This window comes from Rhinatrema bivittatum, chromosome 2 (assembly GCF_901001135.1).
Source record: "Rhinatrema bivittatum chromosome 2, aRhiBiv1.1, whole genome shotgun sequence".
Classification (NCBI taxonomy): domain Eukaryota; kingdom Metazoa; phylum Chordata; class Amphibia; order Gymnophiona; family Rhinatrematidae; genus Rhinatrema; species Rhinatrema bivittatum.
In genome coordinates this window covers 133,253,019-133,270,904 of record NC_042616.1, presented here as the reverse complement: position 1 = coordinate 133,270,904, position 17,886 = coordinate 133,253,019, and the positions used below count along the sequence as shown (strand labels likewise).

At 44.5% G+C, this 17,886-nt stretch overlaps 1 protein-coding gene across 1 annotated transcript in view; it reads right to left on the bottom strand.

Moving 5' to 3' along the window:
- Positions 1-17,886, bottom strand: part of ARMC4 (armadillo repeat containing 4) — an 890,525-nt gene that overhangs the window by 588,773 nt on the left and 283,866 nt on the right. Inside the window, exon 9 of the mRNA XM_029588639.1 lies at positions 8,953-9,096. Coding sequence (XP_029444499.1) covers positions 8,953-9,096 — 144 coding nt within the window. The remainder of the gene's footprint in view (positions 1-8,952; positions 9,097-17,886) is intronic.

The window sequence follows — 17,886 nt, the reverse complement described above, 5'->3', positions numbered from 1 at the left end:
TCCTAGGGGCTTAAGGATTAACAAGCCCTCTAGTATGTACCAGGAGGACACTATTTTCATGAACAGTTGGGAGGCTATTTTAAATAAGTGCTCCCTAGATCTAATGATTCTCATCATTAAGACAGCAAAAAAAAGAAAAGAAAAACTGAAAGCCGAATTGGACTTACAACTTCAGTATCTGAAAGAGAAAGATCTGTGTTTTGATGTAATATATCAAGATTATAAGACCAATTTAGATAAGTTTATCAAAGAATTAAAAAACGATAAATATGAGAAATTTAAAAGAGATGAATACGATTTTAAGAACAATAGTGTTTACTCATGGCACAGACAGATCAAATTTAAGAATTATAAATATCATCAAAAGCCCAAAAATGATTTTCCATTTCCAGGACAAAAGAATAAACCACAACAAGAAATTTCGAATGAACCTATAAGCCCCAATGTAGATAGAGACTCCAAACGTATTCGTAGTGATAATGGAGAATATATGGATCCATCGGCACCATTATTTAGTACAACACAAGATTTAGTACCACCGAAACCTGTATACCAGGTTTTTCAGTTAGGGAAACTGTGGAAGAAAGATACGAACAAGACTACAATACAAGAGAAAAAATGGGAGACACCGCCAGAAAGAGGGAGGGGGAGAGGGAGGGGCAGGGGCAGATCCTTTTACAATCAAAACCAGAATCCCCCATTCCAATAAGTAACACCTGTGTGGTCAACATTTCTCAAAGAACACTTGATGCTAATGAAATGTCAGTCCTAAACAAAGGGTTATCATTTGTCCCAACAGGTAACTATAATGCTTTCAAAACCAGAGTCGACCTCTTTAAATTTACTAGAAAATTGAAGATCTTGGACATATTTTCTACCAAACCTATGAGCACCGATACTTCTATTGTAAAACCTAACAGTAAATGGATGCCAAGTGGACCAGTAAACCCTATAATACATACTTTTGAAACTTTAATATTGCAAGACATTGCTGAGAAAGAAAAGAAGTTTAAGTACAAACATAATACCACCAAAAGTGAAAGGAAAGCACTTGAATCCTTACGGCAAGATAGAAAAATAGTCATAAAACCTGCTGACAAAGGTGGTGCCATAGTTATTATGGATAAAGAAAAATACGTATCTGAAATTGAAAGACAGCTCTCTGATACTAATTTCTATCAAAAATTGTCAAATGACCCTACGAATATCATTAAAAAGTAGTTAGAAAATAATTTGTCCATAGCTGAGAAGTTGAATTTTTTGACAAAAAAAGAGATATCATTTCTCAAAGTTGAATATCCAATTGTACCAGTTATGTACATATTACCGAAAATACACAAATCTATTTCTGACCCACCTGGAAGACCCATCATTTCCGCCAATGGTTCACTTTTGGAACCTATTTCTATTTTTATTGATAATTTTTTACGCCTATATGTACCAAAAATACCGTCGTATCTGAGAGATTCTACTCATATGATCAATATGTTCATGGATTCAACTTTTAACCATAATAAGCTTATTATGGCAACGCTTGATGTGGAATTCACTTTATACAAACATACCACAAGACAGGGCTATAGATATTATTGAAGAAACTGTTTATGGCAGTGATACATGTCCCAGAGTACCCACTCAATTGATATTAGAACTAGCCACAATTGCCCTGACCAAGAACTTTTTTGTTTTTGAACAACAATTTTATATCCAAACCAAGGGAGTAGCGATGGGGTCTGCTATGGCCCCATCGATTGCTAACCTATACGTAGCAAATTTTGAAGAGAAATTTCTGAGCAATAATCATTTTGGTGCAAATATTAAATTATGGAGAAGTTATATAGATGACATATTTTTAATCTGGGAGGGTAGTGAATCTTCTTTGTTGGATTTTAAGGATTGGCTGAACAGTCTAGACAACAATTTGAAGTTCAAAATGGAATTTAATAGAAGTAAGGTATCATTTTTAGATATATTGATTACGAACACACCCACCGGCTTCATGACAGACATTTATCGAAAACCTACTGACATGAACAAACTTCTAGCATATGACAGTTGTCATAAGAAATCATTAATATGCAACCTTCCCTATAGCCAGTTCCTCCGTCTAAGAAGACTATGTACAGAAGACGTCACGTTCAGACAGAGATCAATTGAAATGAAGAGCAGGTTTATAGATAGAGGATATCCATCAGTTTGCGTCAATAGTTGTTTCTCCAGAGCAGAGAAGCAGCAAAGCTATGATTAAAACCAAGCAAGAAACCAGCAAAGATTGAGAGAATTATCTGCCCCCTTACCTTCACTGGTCTGTCACATGATATTACCAAGATCATTAGGAAGCATTGGCACATAGTACAGACACTCCCTGCATTCAAATGCAAGGACGTAATGGTAACTAACAAAAGAGACAAGAATCTGAAAGAGTACTTATCATCATCTGCTTTGCCTATTGCCAAATCTACCAACAACAGTTTTTACTGGACATAGCCCTTGTGGCAATTGTTGTGTTTGCTCAGTTAATTTAAAAGTTAGGGCCTTGACTATTCCTACTACTGGCAAGGCTTTTAAACTCAAAAATTTAACTAACTGCAAAAGTGTAGGGGTTATCTATGTGGCTATTTGTCCCTGCAACAAAATTTATGTGGGAAAAACTATTAGACAGTTCAATAGAAGGGTGTTGGAACACAAAAGTGCCATTAATAGACAAGCAGAAGGAAAACCTCTTGTTGCACATTCTGTACAAATGCATCATAATTTTAATGATTATAGATTCTGTGTCATTAACAAACCATCTAAAAATTGGAGAGGAGGTAACTTTGATAATTTTCTGCTGAGGTTGGAACAACAATATATCTTTGACTTCAAGATGCTTTCTCCCCTTCGTCTAAATGGAGATACTGATCTTAGTGTGTACCTATAGACAATTCACATTTTATATTCACAGTACATCTGGTTTTCATTCATCTTGTTTTAAATTTAACCATAACTCTCTTTTTTTTTACAGTAGCTCTCTTTTTTATTTAACAGTAGTTCTTGTTCATTTTTCACATTATGTTACTTTTTAGTTAACATTTTTATTTTTAATTTTTTTATTATTTTTCTTTTTATCTCCACTTTTTTATTGTTTTCATTTTTTGAGTTTCATTGGTTCAATGAACAATCATGTGTTGGATGGATTTTAGGCAAGATTATATTTATACTGGCATCACATTTTAGTATTTATATCTAAGTACATTACATATCCATTAGTAAGCTTGGCTTATTTTCAATTTGTTTTAAGATATACAGTGGTGACTTTAGTTTCTTAAGTACAGTACATAGCTCTCAAACCCTATAAAGATTTTTTGGTAATATTAATTATAGTTTTTATTTTTTGCCCCCTCCCCCCCCCCCCCCCCGCTTTTTTTCTTCCTTTTTCCCCCCCTTCCCTTTCCTTATTTCCCCTCCTGTTCTCCCCCCTCCCCCTCCCTGTTTTTCCTTTTCCCCGCCCCCTCCATCCCCCCCACCTTCCTTCCCCTCCCCCTTTTTTCCTCTCTCCCCCTCCCTCCCCCTCCTTTTTTCTATTTTTTTATTTTTTATTTTTTCCATGAACAGAGATATATATACATAAACACTCAATATTTTATTTCAGATATTTACAATAATATGGTTCTCTAATTATTATTCCCCGATTTTTGATTGAGCATACATTTGATACAATTAAATATATCGTTTTTTAAGTTTTGTAGCTTAGGCTACTTATGCACAGGCAGTTCACAATGTATGGTGAAATCTGAAGCGTGAGACTCGGGTATAAAACACCTGGTTAGGCTGTCTGACTGATCTTTGCGTTTACCTATGCTGAGCGGTGAATGGGTGAGTGTTTTCCTTTTGATCTTTGTTTTGCTTAACTTTGTATAATATGTTTCCGTCTAACCCACCTCTTTTAAGAAAAAAAGCACAGTTGGTTTGTATTATGTTGTGACTGCTCCGCGATGAGCACATATAGTTTTATCACCGTTACTCCAAGTTCTTGTCAGACGCCGACATTGGCGGCAAAAAATTGTTTTGCCTGCGACCGAGTGAAGTTAGTTGATAGACTGTATGGTCACCCACACAGACCTCGTACAGATTGGTTCGTAGACAAAAATTTGTTTTATTAGCAAAGTAACATAGACATATTGAATTATTTTCGGTCACTCAGTTTTACTATATACAGTTTTTTCTAGTACATAGCCGTCGCGGCAAAATTTGTTATGCTTATAATCGAGTGTAGCATTTTCTAATGCTCTATATGATTTGATTATTCACACATTTCATCGCTCCACAGTTTAATAAATTATACAATTTCATTCGTTGTAATGTCTCAAGAATAAAAATTTTATAGTTGCCATATAACTCATGTACGCCATATTCATTTAGGCATAATAATTACCTATAGTAATATATGAGGCATTTTTTTGAATTATTCATTATAGGGTTTGACACTATGGAACTGCACTTTATAAATATGTTTTTATCTTTTTATAGGTATGCAATACCAATACTTTTAAAACTTTGTTTTTGAAAGTACTTGATTAAAATATTTTTCAAAAAAAGCCAGCTGCTTTGATCTCCTCTGACTTTGCTACGCAATGTTTTAAGCCAATTGAAGTGGCTTTAAAGGTATTCAATTGATTTTTATTTATATTTCTAAACTGTTGATGCTAGAACCATCTATACACTATACTCATTGTCCTTTTAATTTTCTTTATACACAATTTATATATTATATATTTATGTTAGTTTGCTTTTCTCCATATATATTTCACACAATTTGCAATTTTTGATTTGATCTTTTCATTTGATTCTTCCTTTTTTCATTTGACTCCATCTTTTTCATTTGATTCTATTTTTTCATTTGATTTTATTTTTATTTTTATTTATTTTTTATTTTTTCAACTTTTCATTATTTCATTTATCATAAATCTGTGCGTTTATATGTGCACACAATGTTGAGATTACTTACCTGATAATCTCCTTTTCCTTAGTATAGACAGATGGACTCAGAACAAGTGGGTATAGTGTGCTCGTGTTAGCAGTTGGGGACGGATCTGACGTCAGCACGGGTACATATACCCCCACAGGAAGTGAAGCAACTCAGTAATCTTCCTTGCAATAGCTGTTATGGATATATGCGTACTGACGCTCAATGAATTAGTAAAACAGGATTCCCCTGACCGATTGATAGTAGCTGGAGACTGCCAGTGCTTCCAACCGGAAGGCGTCGACACCTGGTAGAGTGGACGCTCTTATGTAAGAACATGCCATGGCTTACCTTGAATCGGTGAAACCCATGTATACCGGCACCCGGGCGGGATGCTGAGTCCATCTGTCTACACTAAGGAAAAGGAGATTATCAGGTATGTAATATCAACATTTCCTGGTGTGTAGCCAGATGGACTCAGAACAAGTGGGATGTACAAAAGCTTTACTCCCGGACTGGGCGGGAGGCTGCCTGAGGACCGCGTAGGACCGCCCTCGCAAATGCTGTGTCCTCCCTGGCCTGGACATCCAGACGGTAAAATCTGGAAAAGGTATGGAGGGAGGACCATGTCGCCGCCTTACATATTTCTGCGGGCGACAGCATCCTAGATTCTGCCCAAGATGCAGCTTGCGCTCTGATAGAATGAGCCTTGACCTGTAGAGGTGGTGACTTTCCGGCCTCTACGTAGGACGCTCTGATAACTTCTTTGATCCAACGGGCTATGGTAGGCCGAGAGGCCGCTTCCCCTTGCTTCTTCCCGCTGTGAAGGACAAACAGATGGTCCGTCTTTCGTACTGCTTCTGTCTTTTCCAGGTATCTGGGCAGCAATCTGCCAATGTCGAGATGGCGTAACAAACGCCCTTCTTCAGATTTCTTCAAACCCGCCGTGGTTGGCAAAGATATGGTTTGGTAGAGGTGAATTTGTGAGAGAACTTTAGGTAAGAAAGAGGGAACCGTGCGAAGATGGATAGCCTCTGGAGTGATTCGCAGAAAGGGATCACGGCAGGAAAGCGCTTGTAGCTCTGAGATGCGGCGTGCTGAACACACTGCCAGCAAGAACACTATCTTCAAAGTTAGTGAACGGAGAGACAGGCCCCGGAGCAGTCTGATGGTGGATCCCGCGAGGAAATCCAAAACTATATTGAGGTTCCACAGGGGCACTGGCCACTTCAGTGGCGGACGAATGTGCTTGACTCCTTTCAGGAAGCGGGAAACATCTGGGTGCGTGGCAATGGTCTTGCCATCCCTTCTGGGACCGTAGCAAGACAACGCAGCCACCTGAACCTTGATGGAGCTTAGGGAGAGACCCTTCTGAAGCCCATCCTGCAGGAAATCCAGAACAATAGGGATTGTGGTCGCATGTGGATTGGTGCCATGAGTGTCACACCAGGCTTCAAATACTCTCCAGATCCTTATATAGGTGAGGGATGTGGAAAACTTGCGAGCTCGGAGGAGTGTATCTATCACCGGCTCCGAGTAACCTCTTTTCTTCAGTCTAGCCCTCTCAATGGCCAGACCGTAAGAGAGAATTGAGCCGGATTCTCATGGAGGATGGGACCTTGAAGAAGCAGGTCCCTGAGAGGAGGCAGGGGAAGGGGCTCCCCTGTCAGTAGTCTTCTCATGTCCGCGTACCAGGGTCTTCCTGGCCAGTCTGGTGCTACTAGAATAACTAGGCCTTTGTGCCTCTGAATCTTGAGTATAAGGGCGCCCAGCAGGGGCCACGGCGGAAAGGTGTACAGCAGGGTTCCTGGAGGCCATGGCTGAACCAGGGCGTCGATCCCGTGAGAGAACGGATCTCGCTTGTGGCTGAAGTATCTGGGAACTTGAGCATTGGACCTGTCCGCTAATAGGTCCATGTCCGGAGTCCCCCACTGATCCACAATCATCTGGAAGGCTGTGGGAGACAGCTGCCATTCCCCCGGATTTAGACTTTCCCTGCTGAGGAAGTCGGCCGCGGTGTTGTCTCTTCCGGCAATGTGGACGGCGGAGATGTCCTGGAGATTCGCCTCTGCCCAAGCCATCAGCGGGGCTATCTCTAGGGACACCTGTTGGCTTCTGGTTCCGCCCTGTCGGTTGATGTATGCCACCGTGGTGGCGTTGTCTGACATCACTCTGACTGCTCTGTTCCTCAGTCTGTGAGCAAACCGCAGGCAGGCTAATCGGACTGCCGGTGCCTCTAGACGGTTGATGTTCCACCCTGACTCTTCTCTGTTCCACCGCCCTTGGGCGGTGAGCTCTTCGCAGTGTGCTCCCCATCTGCTCAGGCTGGCATCTGTGGTGAGCAGAGTCCACGTGGGGGAGGACATCTTTGAACCCCTGCTTGTGTGGTTGGGCTGCAACCACCACCGTAGCTGGGTCCACACCCTGGCGGGTAGAGGTAGATGCACAGTGTAGTTCTGTAAACGTGGGCTCCATCGAGAGAGGAGGGAGTGTTGTAACGGTCTCATATGGGCCCTTGCCCAGGGTACCACTTCCAGGGTGGATGCCATGAGACCGAGAACCTGCAGATAGTCCCAAGCTATGGGCCGGCTGGCTCCCATCCAGGACCATAGACGCATCTGGAGTTTTAACCTTCTCTTGGTGGTGAGGCTGACTGTGTCTGCCTAGGTGTCGAACTGGACTCCCAGGTATTCCAATGATTGGGAAGGCTGTAGGCAGCTCTTGTTTAGGTTGACTACCCATCCCATGCTCTCCAGAAGGGCGATCACTCTGTTGGTTGCCCGATGGCTCTCCTCTTGTGATTTCGCTCTGATCAGCCAATCGTCTAGGTAGGGATGGACAAGGATTCCTTCCCGTCTGAGCGCTGCTGCTACTGCAGGCGCTTCAAACTGCTTTGGAGACGGAAATTACTGAGTTGCTTCACTTCCTGTGGGGGTATATGTACCCGTGCTGACGTCAGATCCGTCTCCAACTGCTAGCACGAGCACACTATACCCACTTGTTCTGAGTCCATCTGGCTACACGCCAGGAAACTTGCATTTACACACTGTTTCAAGTGTATGCCTAATGTAACTTATACACACATATGCATGTGATAAATTATGTTGATATGGACATTATACATCATATTAATTATGACAGTGGTTGACTAGAATACTCAACATTTAAGTATATATGTGTTCGAATGTAGATATATTCAATTGTGATTGTTTTATGATATTTTTAATTTATTATTTATTATTATTTATATTATATATGTCTGACATACATTTTATCTGTTGTTTCAAGTTTATATGTATGTGTGTGATTTTATTTGTTTATACTAGCCCCTGAGGCAGCTCTTTGAGCGAAACTCGGCCAGAGTCAGGCAAGCTTCAATAAAATCATGTTTACAACCAATCCATCTACTTGTGTTTGTTGCTGACATCCACCTTGGATCGATTACCGGTTTGCTTTCTTGGAAATTCCAAAGTGGACATAAGGACTGAACTCTGTTCCATACAGAATGTCTGATGCAGACATTTAATAATTTCTAACTAGACTACAATCCACAATACAGGATGCTCCCCTAATATCTGCTAAAGACAGAAAATACTGGTAGGCTGAGGTCAAAATAGATGTCTATAAGGGGTGACATCAGTGATCCTGATGATGTATGTCTCCATCTGCTGGTTAGTGAGCATAACTCACTCATCTGGACTGGTCTGATTGGATGAAGAGGTAAATGATATTTATCCAGAAAAATTGTGTCGTTTTTTCCACTGATTTCTCCCTATTTTGCACTTGTAATAAATAGTGATAAATTCCGGGGCAAAATAAAAACTGAAAATTAAGGTCCTTAAATAAATATAAATGAAGAATATTATCTTTCAATACAATTTTAGTTTCCATCCATGGTAGATTATCTTCTCATTACTGGAAAGAAATATTGACTTAAGCATACTCTCTCAGTTGGACTATCAAAGCAAGAGATTATAAATAATATTGTTAGAGATATCGAGGATTACCTTTTCTTATGCCTTCTCTCAGCTGGGGTGATAGATCTACGCTTGCTTTCTGGACTGGTGTATTTGACATTCTCATCATCTTTGTCAGTTTTTTGTTTTCCTTTATCCTTTTCTTCTTTCTTTTCTTTGCTTTCCTCTTTGTCACTACAAAAATGTGATTTTGTTATGCATCTTCATTAATTGTTTTACAAACATATATCTTTCTGTTTAATACTATTCACTGAAAAATATTTACATATATAGTTGTGACAGTGACTAACTCAGTCCCCACACCAACCCTCTGACTAGAAACAATAAATAAATATAAAGTCAATAAATATCCAGACATGTTTGACCAAGTGCTGCCTTATTGAATGACCTAACATGGAAATTCTAACCTAGGTCCTCTAGCCACTAATAAAGGGCTCGAAGAGGAGTACAAATGTATTCAAGTCAAGGGCTTATAGGATTCAGTGAATTTCTAGCCCAAGGGCTAGATGGTTTTAGGTAGGCCTGCTTGTTTTTTTTCTGACCAGGCAGACTGCTGGCAGAAATTTAAAAACTGGCATGATCACAAGTACATGGCAAGATCCCAAACAGTAAATGGCTATTTCTTAAGTCTGCCTGGTTGGTTAATAATAGTTTATTGACTTCTCCTCCAGGAAATTATTCAAATTTTTTTAAAACCCAGCTATACTAACTGCCTTAACCACATCCTCTAATAATGAATTACAGAACTTAATTTTGGGTTGATTGAAAAATATTTTTTTCTGATTTCTTTTGAATGTGCTACTTACTAACTTCATGGAGTTCCCCCTAGTCTTTACGGGGTCCATTTTCAGCCACTATGCAGCTAATTAGCTGGTCGAACCACTGAATATACCTGACTATATTAAAGTTAGCCGGTTACATCTAACGGTTAACTTTAGGACAGCCCTACAGCCCCCCTACAGCCAACCGAGGTTAGCCGCATAAGTTAATTGGAGTTAGCCACATAAACTAAGCCGCTAATTCTGTTCTAAGCCAGAAACGCCTCCCGCCTGTCCCCGGAATGCCCCCCCGACTTATGCGGCTAAATTCAATAACTCATTATTCGGCTAGAATGTAGCTGCATAAGGCCTTCAATATCACCGGGTAGTCATTTAGATGGATTACTTTTCAGTTATCCATCTAAATGGTTTTTTAATATAAACCTCTGTATTTTTTAAAAGAGTAAATATCCAATTTATATTTACCCTTTCTATTCTACTCATGATTTTATAGATCTTGATCATATCCCCCCCTCAGCCGTCTCTTCTCCAAGCTAAACAACCCCAACCTCCTTAGCCTTTCCTCTGAGGGGAGCCATTCCATCCCCTTTATCATTTTGGTCACTTTTCTTTGTACCAGAACTGCACACAGTACTCTAGATGCTGCTTCACCAAGGTGTTGCGTCCGTCGGTGCTAGATGGCTTCGCCCCATTTGCCTCACCTTGTTCACGGCTCCTCCCGCTTACCTAGGAAAGATGGCTACTGCCGCCTCTACAAGCTGACCTCTCCAGCATCCCCGGAATGGCTATGGTGCAGCCTCCCGCCATGCTCCTCCCAGGTACCTACTAGGGTGTACGCGCGCCACCCACGTCTTTATAACAACCTTGGCGCAAACCTCGGGGGCGTTCCCCCTTGCGGACGTGACGCCATCCAGGTATATAACCTATTCTAATTTGCTGGCTCGTTAAGTTAGCAAGGACTCGAATCCGTTCCTGTCTACACTATTCTGCCGCTTCCGTGCTACCGCTGGAAGCTCTCTCTCTGCCCTTCGGGTACCCACTCCTCGGGGGCCCTCTGTTTTATTTCAGGTGCCTTCCAGGGAACAGGTACTCGCTCCTCGAGGGCCTGCTCTCCCTGCCTCAGTGCCTGCACTATCTTCTTCAACCTGGTGGAATCGCATACCTACAGCAAACATCTAGTGATTACTCTAACTCTCAGTCTATCTCATCCACAGTACTACCTTGCTGGGAAACCTGCTTCAGAACCTCCCTATAGCAACGGGCTGAGAAGGGCTCCTTCTGCCGAGGCCCCTGAGACTGCTACTACCAGACTGCCTCACTACTGCCACCTCTGGTGGACTCTTCAAGGTGTATAATAAAGAACTAACTTTGTGTTTGTGCATTCTGAGTCTAGCCCAGTACTGTGGCTCCTCACGGGGCTCCTCCCGTGGGTGTGGTCATCTGCCACAGTACCCGAGGATCCACCCAAACACCGCATAACCATAACAGATTGCTAACTCCATGGATTCGGCTCAGCTCACCACATTACAGGCCGTTCCAGGCCTGGCCCAGCGAACCTCCGAACAGCAGAATGCACTGGAAGGGTTGACCACTGCATTCAACCTACTGCACACACAGATGAACTTACCTACCACCACAGGTAAAGAAGCTACACCGCCTGAAGTGACAGTCAAGATTATTGTACCTCTATCTGCTCCTACCCGCTTCTTGGGGGAAGTTTGGAGATGCAGAGGTTTCATTAACCAGTGTTGTTATGATCTCCGGCTGCGGGACACCGCGGCCGGACCCCTACCTTCCTGCTAGCCGGTCTCGGAGCAGTTCGCAGTGGCCCGCAGCCCGATTCGGGCCCCAGCCTGGTCCTTTCACGGCGGCGTCTCCATGAGGGAGATGCCGCCGAGCTCCTGCACTTCCTCCGTCATCTGTCGGCTCCACCCCCTAGGCGCGCGCACGCAGAGCCTTCTTATTTAAAGGAACCAGCGCGGGAAATTCAAGATACTCCCTTCTGGGTGACGTCAGACACTGTGAGTATTTAACCCTGCAACTAGATCTTCTCTTTGCCTTGCAACGAGGTTCTCGCTGTCTCAGAGCTTGCTAGTTGCTGTTCCTAGTTTCTGACTTCGGCTCGTCCACTGGCTTCTGACTTCGGCTTGTCCCTGACTTCTAACTTCAGCTTCTGTTCCTAGTACATGACTTCTACTGGCTCTCGGTGCCCTGTTCCACTATGTCCAGGAGGCCTCGCCTAAGTCCAAGCAGCTCGGGTCCTCTCTGGCTTCTCCTGGGGGGACCTCGGGCTTCCAGTGGTGAAGTTCCAGTTGGCCTCCTGACGCCAGCTTCTGCTTTCTTCAAATCCTCTGGAACCCCTCTTCAAACACTGACCTATGGGAGACCGCACGTAAGTCCAAGCGGCTCGGGTCCTCACGGGCTCCTTCTGGGGAACCTCAGGCTTCCAATGGTGAAGATCCCTCCAGTCTCCTGCCCTGTGCCGCCTCCCGGCTTCGACATCCACTGTGGGTCTTCCCACGGTGTGTCATCATCTATCTCAACTGGCTCAAGGGTCCATGAATCCAACAAGTGTTGAATGCACTTTTCCCTGCAACCCAGTCATTTTCACACAGCTTATGCCAAGACCACCTATATCTTGTCTTATCTAGATGGAAGAGCACTGTCTTGGGCCTCTTCGCTGTGGGAGCACGAAGATCCGATTTTCCATGACCTTGAAGGATTCCTTGAACTGTTTAAATCAGTTTTCGATGATCCTGCCCAGCATACCAGTGCAGGATCTTCCTTGGTTCACCTGAAATAAGGTAATAAACCATTAGCTGACTTCGCTATCAAATTCAGGACACTGGCGACTGAATTATATTGGGACACGAAATGCCGAGGACCCTCTTCTTTGAAGGACTGAACTCTCGTCTAAAGGATGAGCTCGCCGCTCGTGAGATGCCAGAGACCTTGGCTGAACTAGTGAAGTTGGCAACAAGGATTGATCGCTGACTTCATGACAAGGTTCAAGAGACCAAGTCTCGCAGAAAACCCTTTCAGGGTGAAGCATGAGTTAAGTCCATACCCAGGTCTATTCCTTTGATCCCAGTTGCTGGCAAAGAAAAACCTATGCAATTAGGCCGCAGCCATCTGACATCCAAAGAGAGAAGAACACAGAAGAAACTGAAGCTGTGCATGTACTGTGGACAAGCTGGCCATGCTGTTCAAACATGCCCTATATGTCCGGGAAACTAGCAGACCTAATTCCTGCGGCAGGACTCTTCTTAGGTCTTACTGCTCCTTCTCCACTCTCTCTTCCTGTATCCTTGATCTGCGGACACTTAAGAGTATCAGATTATTGCCCTAGTGGACTCAGGGGCAGGAGGCAACTTCATTCTACAATGGTTAGTGGAACACCTGCGGATCCTCACTACTACTATGAAGTCTCCACTACTTCTGTCTTCCATTCATGGAGAGCCCTTACCGGGTGAAGTAACCAAACTCACCGAACCAGTATGTCTATAAACCGGTGCTCTCCATTCTGAAACTATCTCCTTCTTTGTTTTAAAGAAGGCCATGCACCCTATAGTACTGGGATTACCGTGGCTGCAGCAGCATATACCTCAATTCAATTGGGCTACTTTGGAACTTTCACGTTGGGGACCAGACTGCCATGGTAATTGCCTGATGGACGTCGCTCCTATACCCTGCATGCCTACCACCCCAGTAATGCTTGGGGTGCCGCCTCAATATGCATCTTTCCAAGATGTCTTTTCAAAAGAAGCTACAGACGTACTACCGCTTCACAGACCCTGTGACTGCGCTATTAATCTGAAGCCTAACACTGAGCCACCCAAGGGACGGGTCTACCCCCTCTACGTGGCAGAGAACAAAGCCATGTCCGAATATATTCAGGAAAACCTCCAAAAAGGCTTCATAAGAACCTCCAAGTCTCCTGCTGGTGCAGGTTTCTTCTTTGTGGGGAAGAAGGACGGCACACTGCGTCCATGTATAGATTACAGGGGTCTCAATGAGATAACAGTGAAAGGTCGTTATCCCCTGCCTCTGATCTCAGAGCCATTTGACAGACTACAGGGAGCCAAGATATTCTCCAAGCTTGATCTGAAAGGAACCTACAACTTACTTCGCATTCGAGCTGGCGATGAGTGGAAAACGGCCTTCAACACCCAGGGCGGTCAGTTTGAATAATTAGTGATGCCCTTCGGCCTGTGCAACGCCCTGGCTGTCTTTCAAAATTTAATCAACGACATTTCCGGGATCTCCTCTATAAAAGTGTCGTTATATACCTAGATGACATCTTGATATTCTCTCAAGACATGACCACTCATCTGGAGGATGTCAAAAGAGTACTGCAAAGACTCCGTGAGAATCATCTATACACCAAGCTATCCAAATGTGAATTCCACAAGGAATCAGTGCCATTCTTGGGCTACTTCGTTTACAACCAAGGCTTTCAAATGGATCCAAAGAAGCTGCAGAGCATTAAGAAATGGGCACAACCCACCGGTCTAAAGGCTCTCAGAAGTTTCTTCGCTTTCACCAACTATTACAGGACTTTCATCAAGAACTACTCCTCATTTACAGTTCCGCTTACAGCTATGACAAAGAAAGGTGCCAATGTTGCAAATTGGCTCCAGAGGCAATAGCTGCATTCCAGAAATTAAAAGATGCCTTTGCAAGCAAGCCGTGTCTCCGACCACCAAGCCCTTCATCGTTGAGGTCGATGCCTCAGACGTTGGTGTAGGGGCCGTACTAAGCCAAGCCGGTGATTCGAAGGCTTTACACCCCATGCTCTTTCTTCTCCTATTGCTTCTCTCCAGCAGAGAAAAATTACGGAATAGGAAATAAAGAGTTCTTGGCTATAAAGATGGTATTCAAAGAATGGCGCCCTTGGCTCGAAGAAGCACAACATCAAGTCACTGTCTTTACAGACCATAAGAATCTGGAGTACCTCCGGCAAGCACAGCACCTACATCATAGACAAGCGAGATGGTCTCTGTTTTTCAACAGATTCAACTTTGTGCTAAAATACCGCCCTGGAATTAAGAGTATCAGAGCAGATGCCCTGTCTCAGAGGACATTCCAGAGGAACCGCAACACATCGACCCAGAAAGGGTTATTTTAGCAGCTACTCACTCAGTACCTGCAGGAAAAACCATCGTACACAAGAACCTCAGAAAGAAGTTGTTAGCATGGCCTCAAATTGGCAGGACACCTTGGCCAATGCAGAACTCTTGTTAGCTCCGCCGGCAATGGCAAGCCGCGACCGGGGCCGGGTGTAATGGCCTCCGGCCGTGGCAGACCGCAACTGAGGCTGGGCCGGCGGGTGCCGGTAAAATAGTTACCCGGGGCTTCGGACGGCGTTCGGAGCTCCTGCGGGGTAGGCAGCCCTTCTGCTTTCCTCCTACGGCCGCTGCCGCGTTGGCTTGGTTGGCTGGCTCCTCAGTGTTCGGCTCCGCCCCACTACTTCCCCTAAGGCCGCGCGTGCAGCTGAAGATTGTTTTTAAAGGAGCCATGACAGGAAGTTGTCATGGCTCCTTTTGAGACTCCTCCCCTGGCTTCTTGTACTTAAGGCAAGGTCTGAGCATTCAGACCTTGCCTTGGTATTGAGGTTCCTGCCTGAGTTTGTTCCGGTGTCTCTGTTCCTGGTTCTTCGTCCCGCTCTGCTTCCCTGCTCCGTGGATTAATTCTTGGCTTCTGACTTCTGGACTGGTGGATGTGTCTTCTCCTGGTTTGATCCTGGTACAGCGTTGGACCCTTCGCCTGGCTAGATCCTGGTACGGCTTTGGATCATTCTCCTGCTTAGACCCTGGACTGGATTCTGACCTCGTCTGTGTACCGAACCCCCGGACCGGCTTTGGACTCTTCTATGACTCCGTCCTCAGACTGCCACGACCTGCTGGAGACACCAGCCATCTGGAACCCACGACCTGCAGGAGGCGCCTGCATCCAGACCTTTCATCAGTCTTCAGAGGATTCTCCTAAGTCCCATCGGCCGGATCCCTACAGGCTCCTCCTGGGGGGGTTACGTGCTTCCAGGGTGAAGTCTTCAATCAACTTCCTCCTGTCCAGCGGCCTCGCCCTGCAACGGTAGCTGACTACCTCGAAACAGGGGTCCACTTTTCATAACAGAATACCAAGGCCATGGACCCGGCAGAGGCCTCAGCTCGACAAGCCATTCCAGGACTAGCCCAGAAGGTCATGGAATAGCAGTGTATACTGGAATCCATGGCGTCTTCATTAGAATGTCTTAATGCACGTTTGGATTCAATGGCAGCTGCTCAGGCCGCTTCTCCACCAATGCTATCGATAATGTCAAGCAACACCCGAACCGCTATTCCGCTACCCATCCCTCCACGTTACGCAGGTGATCCTCGCCTGTGTCAGGGATTCATTGACCAGTGCAGCATGCACTTTCAGCTTCAAGCTTCATTGTTCCCAGATGACCTCACTAAGACTACTTATATTCTGTCTCTATTAGAAGGGAAAGCTCTGGCATGGGCTTCTCCCTTTTGGCGACGATCGGACCCAACCCTCAAGATCTTCCAAAATTCTTAGAACTATTCCAAGCTGTATTTGATGATCCCGGGAAACAGGTGGTCGCTGGTTCTAAACTTCTGCAACTTCGTCAAGGAAGCCGATCCTTAGCGGATAACACCATCGAATTTAGAACACTGGCTTCAGAACTTCACTGGGAAGAGAATTGCCTATGTTCCATATGTTTAGAAGGTCTGTCATCCAGAATAAAGGACGAGATAGCAGCCCGAGAAATACCAAGATCTCTGGACGCAATTGTAGGCTTGGTAACTTGAATAGACCGCCGACTACAAGAAAGAGCTTGCGAAGGAGCTAATTCCAGAAGGTTCACAACAGTCAACTCTCCTCGTCCAGTAGCTTCCGCCTCACGAACTACACCCACTACTGAAGGATCTGTTGAAGAACCAATGAAATTGGGACGTAGATCCATCTCTCCAAAGGAATGGCAAAGACGCCGCCGATCGGGTCTCTGTATGTATTGTGGAGGAACGGGCCACCTCATAGCCCATTGCCCAATACGTCCGGGAAACTTCCAAGCCTAGGCTCTTGCGGGGGAGTAACCCTAGGCATTACCTCTCCAGCTCTCCCACTTATGCTACGGATCTTCTTGGAATTTGGGGATCTTCATTTTTCTACCATGGCTTTAGTAGATTCAGGGGCAGGAGGGAGTTTCATCCTTCAAGATATAGTGGAACAGCTCCATATTCCTCTTCGACCTTGCCCCAGGCCATTGATCATATCCTCTATCCACGGAGATCCTCTGCCGGGAAGGATAACTCATCAAACTGTTCCCCTGGGGTGTCACATTGCTCCCAAGCATTCAGAACAAATTTCATTTTATGTCATCCAGAGAGCCATACATCCCATGGTTTGGGGCATCCCCTGGTTTACAACGTCATAACCCTCAGTTTGACTGGACGTCCTTAAAACCTCTTCAATGGGGATCCGCCTGTCAAGAAACCTGCCTGCAAGGAACCACGTCAGCTGACAGTTTTGTCTGTACTACACTACTTGAGGGTTTGCCCACTCAGTATGGTCAATTTGCAGATGTCTTTTCTGAAACAGCTGCGGATATTCTGCCTCCGCATCAGGAGTTTGACTGTGCCATTAATTTGGTTCCGGGGGCATCACCACCACCACCCCCCCCCCCCCCCCCCCCGAGGCAGGGTCTACCCATTATCCGCCTCGGAGACCCAGGCCATGACTAAATACATTCAAGAGAATCTACAGATTCAATGATCCACGTCCCTGGCGGGAGCTGGGTTCTTCTTTGTGGAGAAAAAAGATGGGACTCTGCATCCATGTATTGATTTCCGTGACTCAACGCCATCACCATAAAAGACCGCTACCCATTGCCTTTAATTTCTGAACTCTTTGATCGTTTTCAAAGGGCCCAGATGTTTTCTAAATTAGATCTCAGAGGGGCCTATAACCTAATCAGGATTCGTGAAGGTGACGAATGGAAGACGGCTTTTAATACTAGAGATGGTCATTACGAATATTTCGTTATGCCTTTCGGATTGACCAATGCCCCTGCAGTTTTTCAACACCTCATTAATGAAATATTTCGGGATTTACTCTATGTCTGTGTAGTAGTCTATTTGAACGACATTCTTATTTTTTCCTCTAATTTACAGTCCCACCG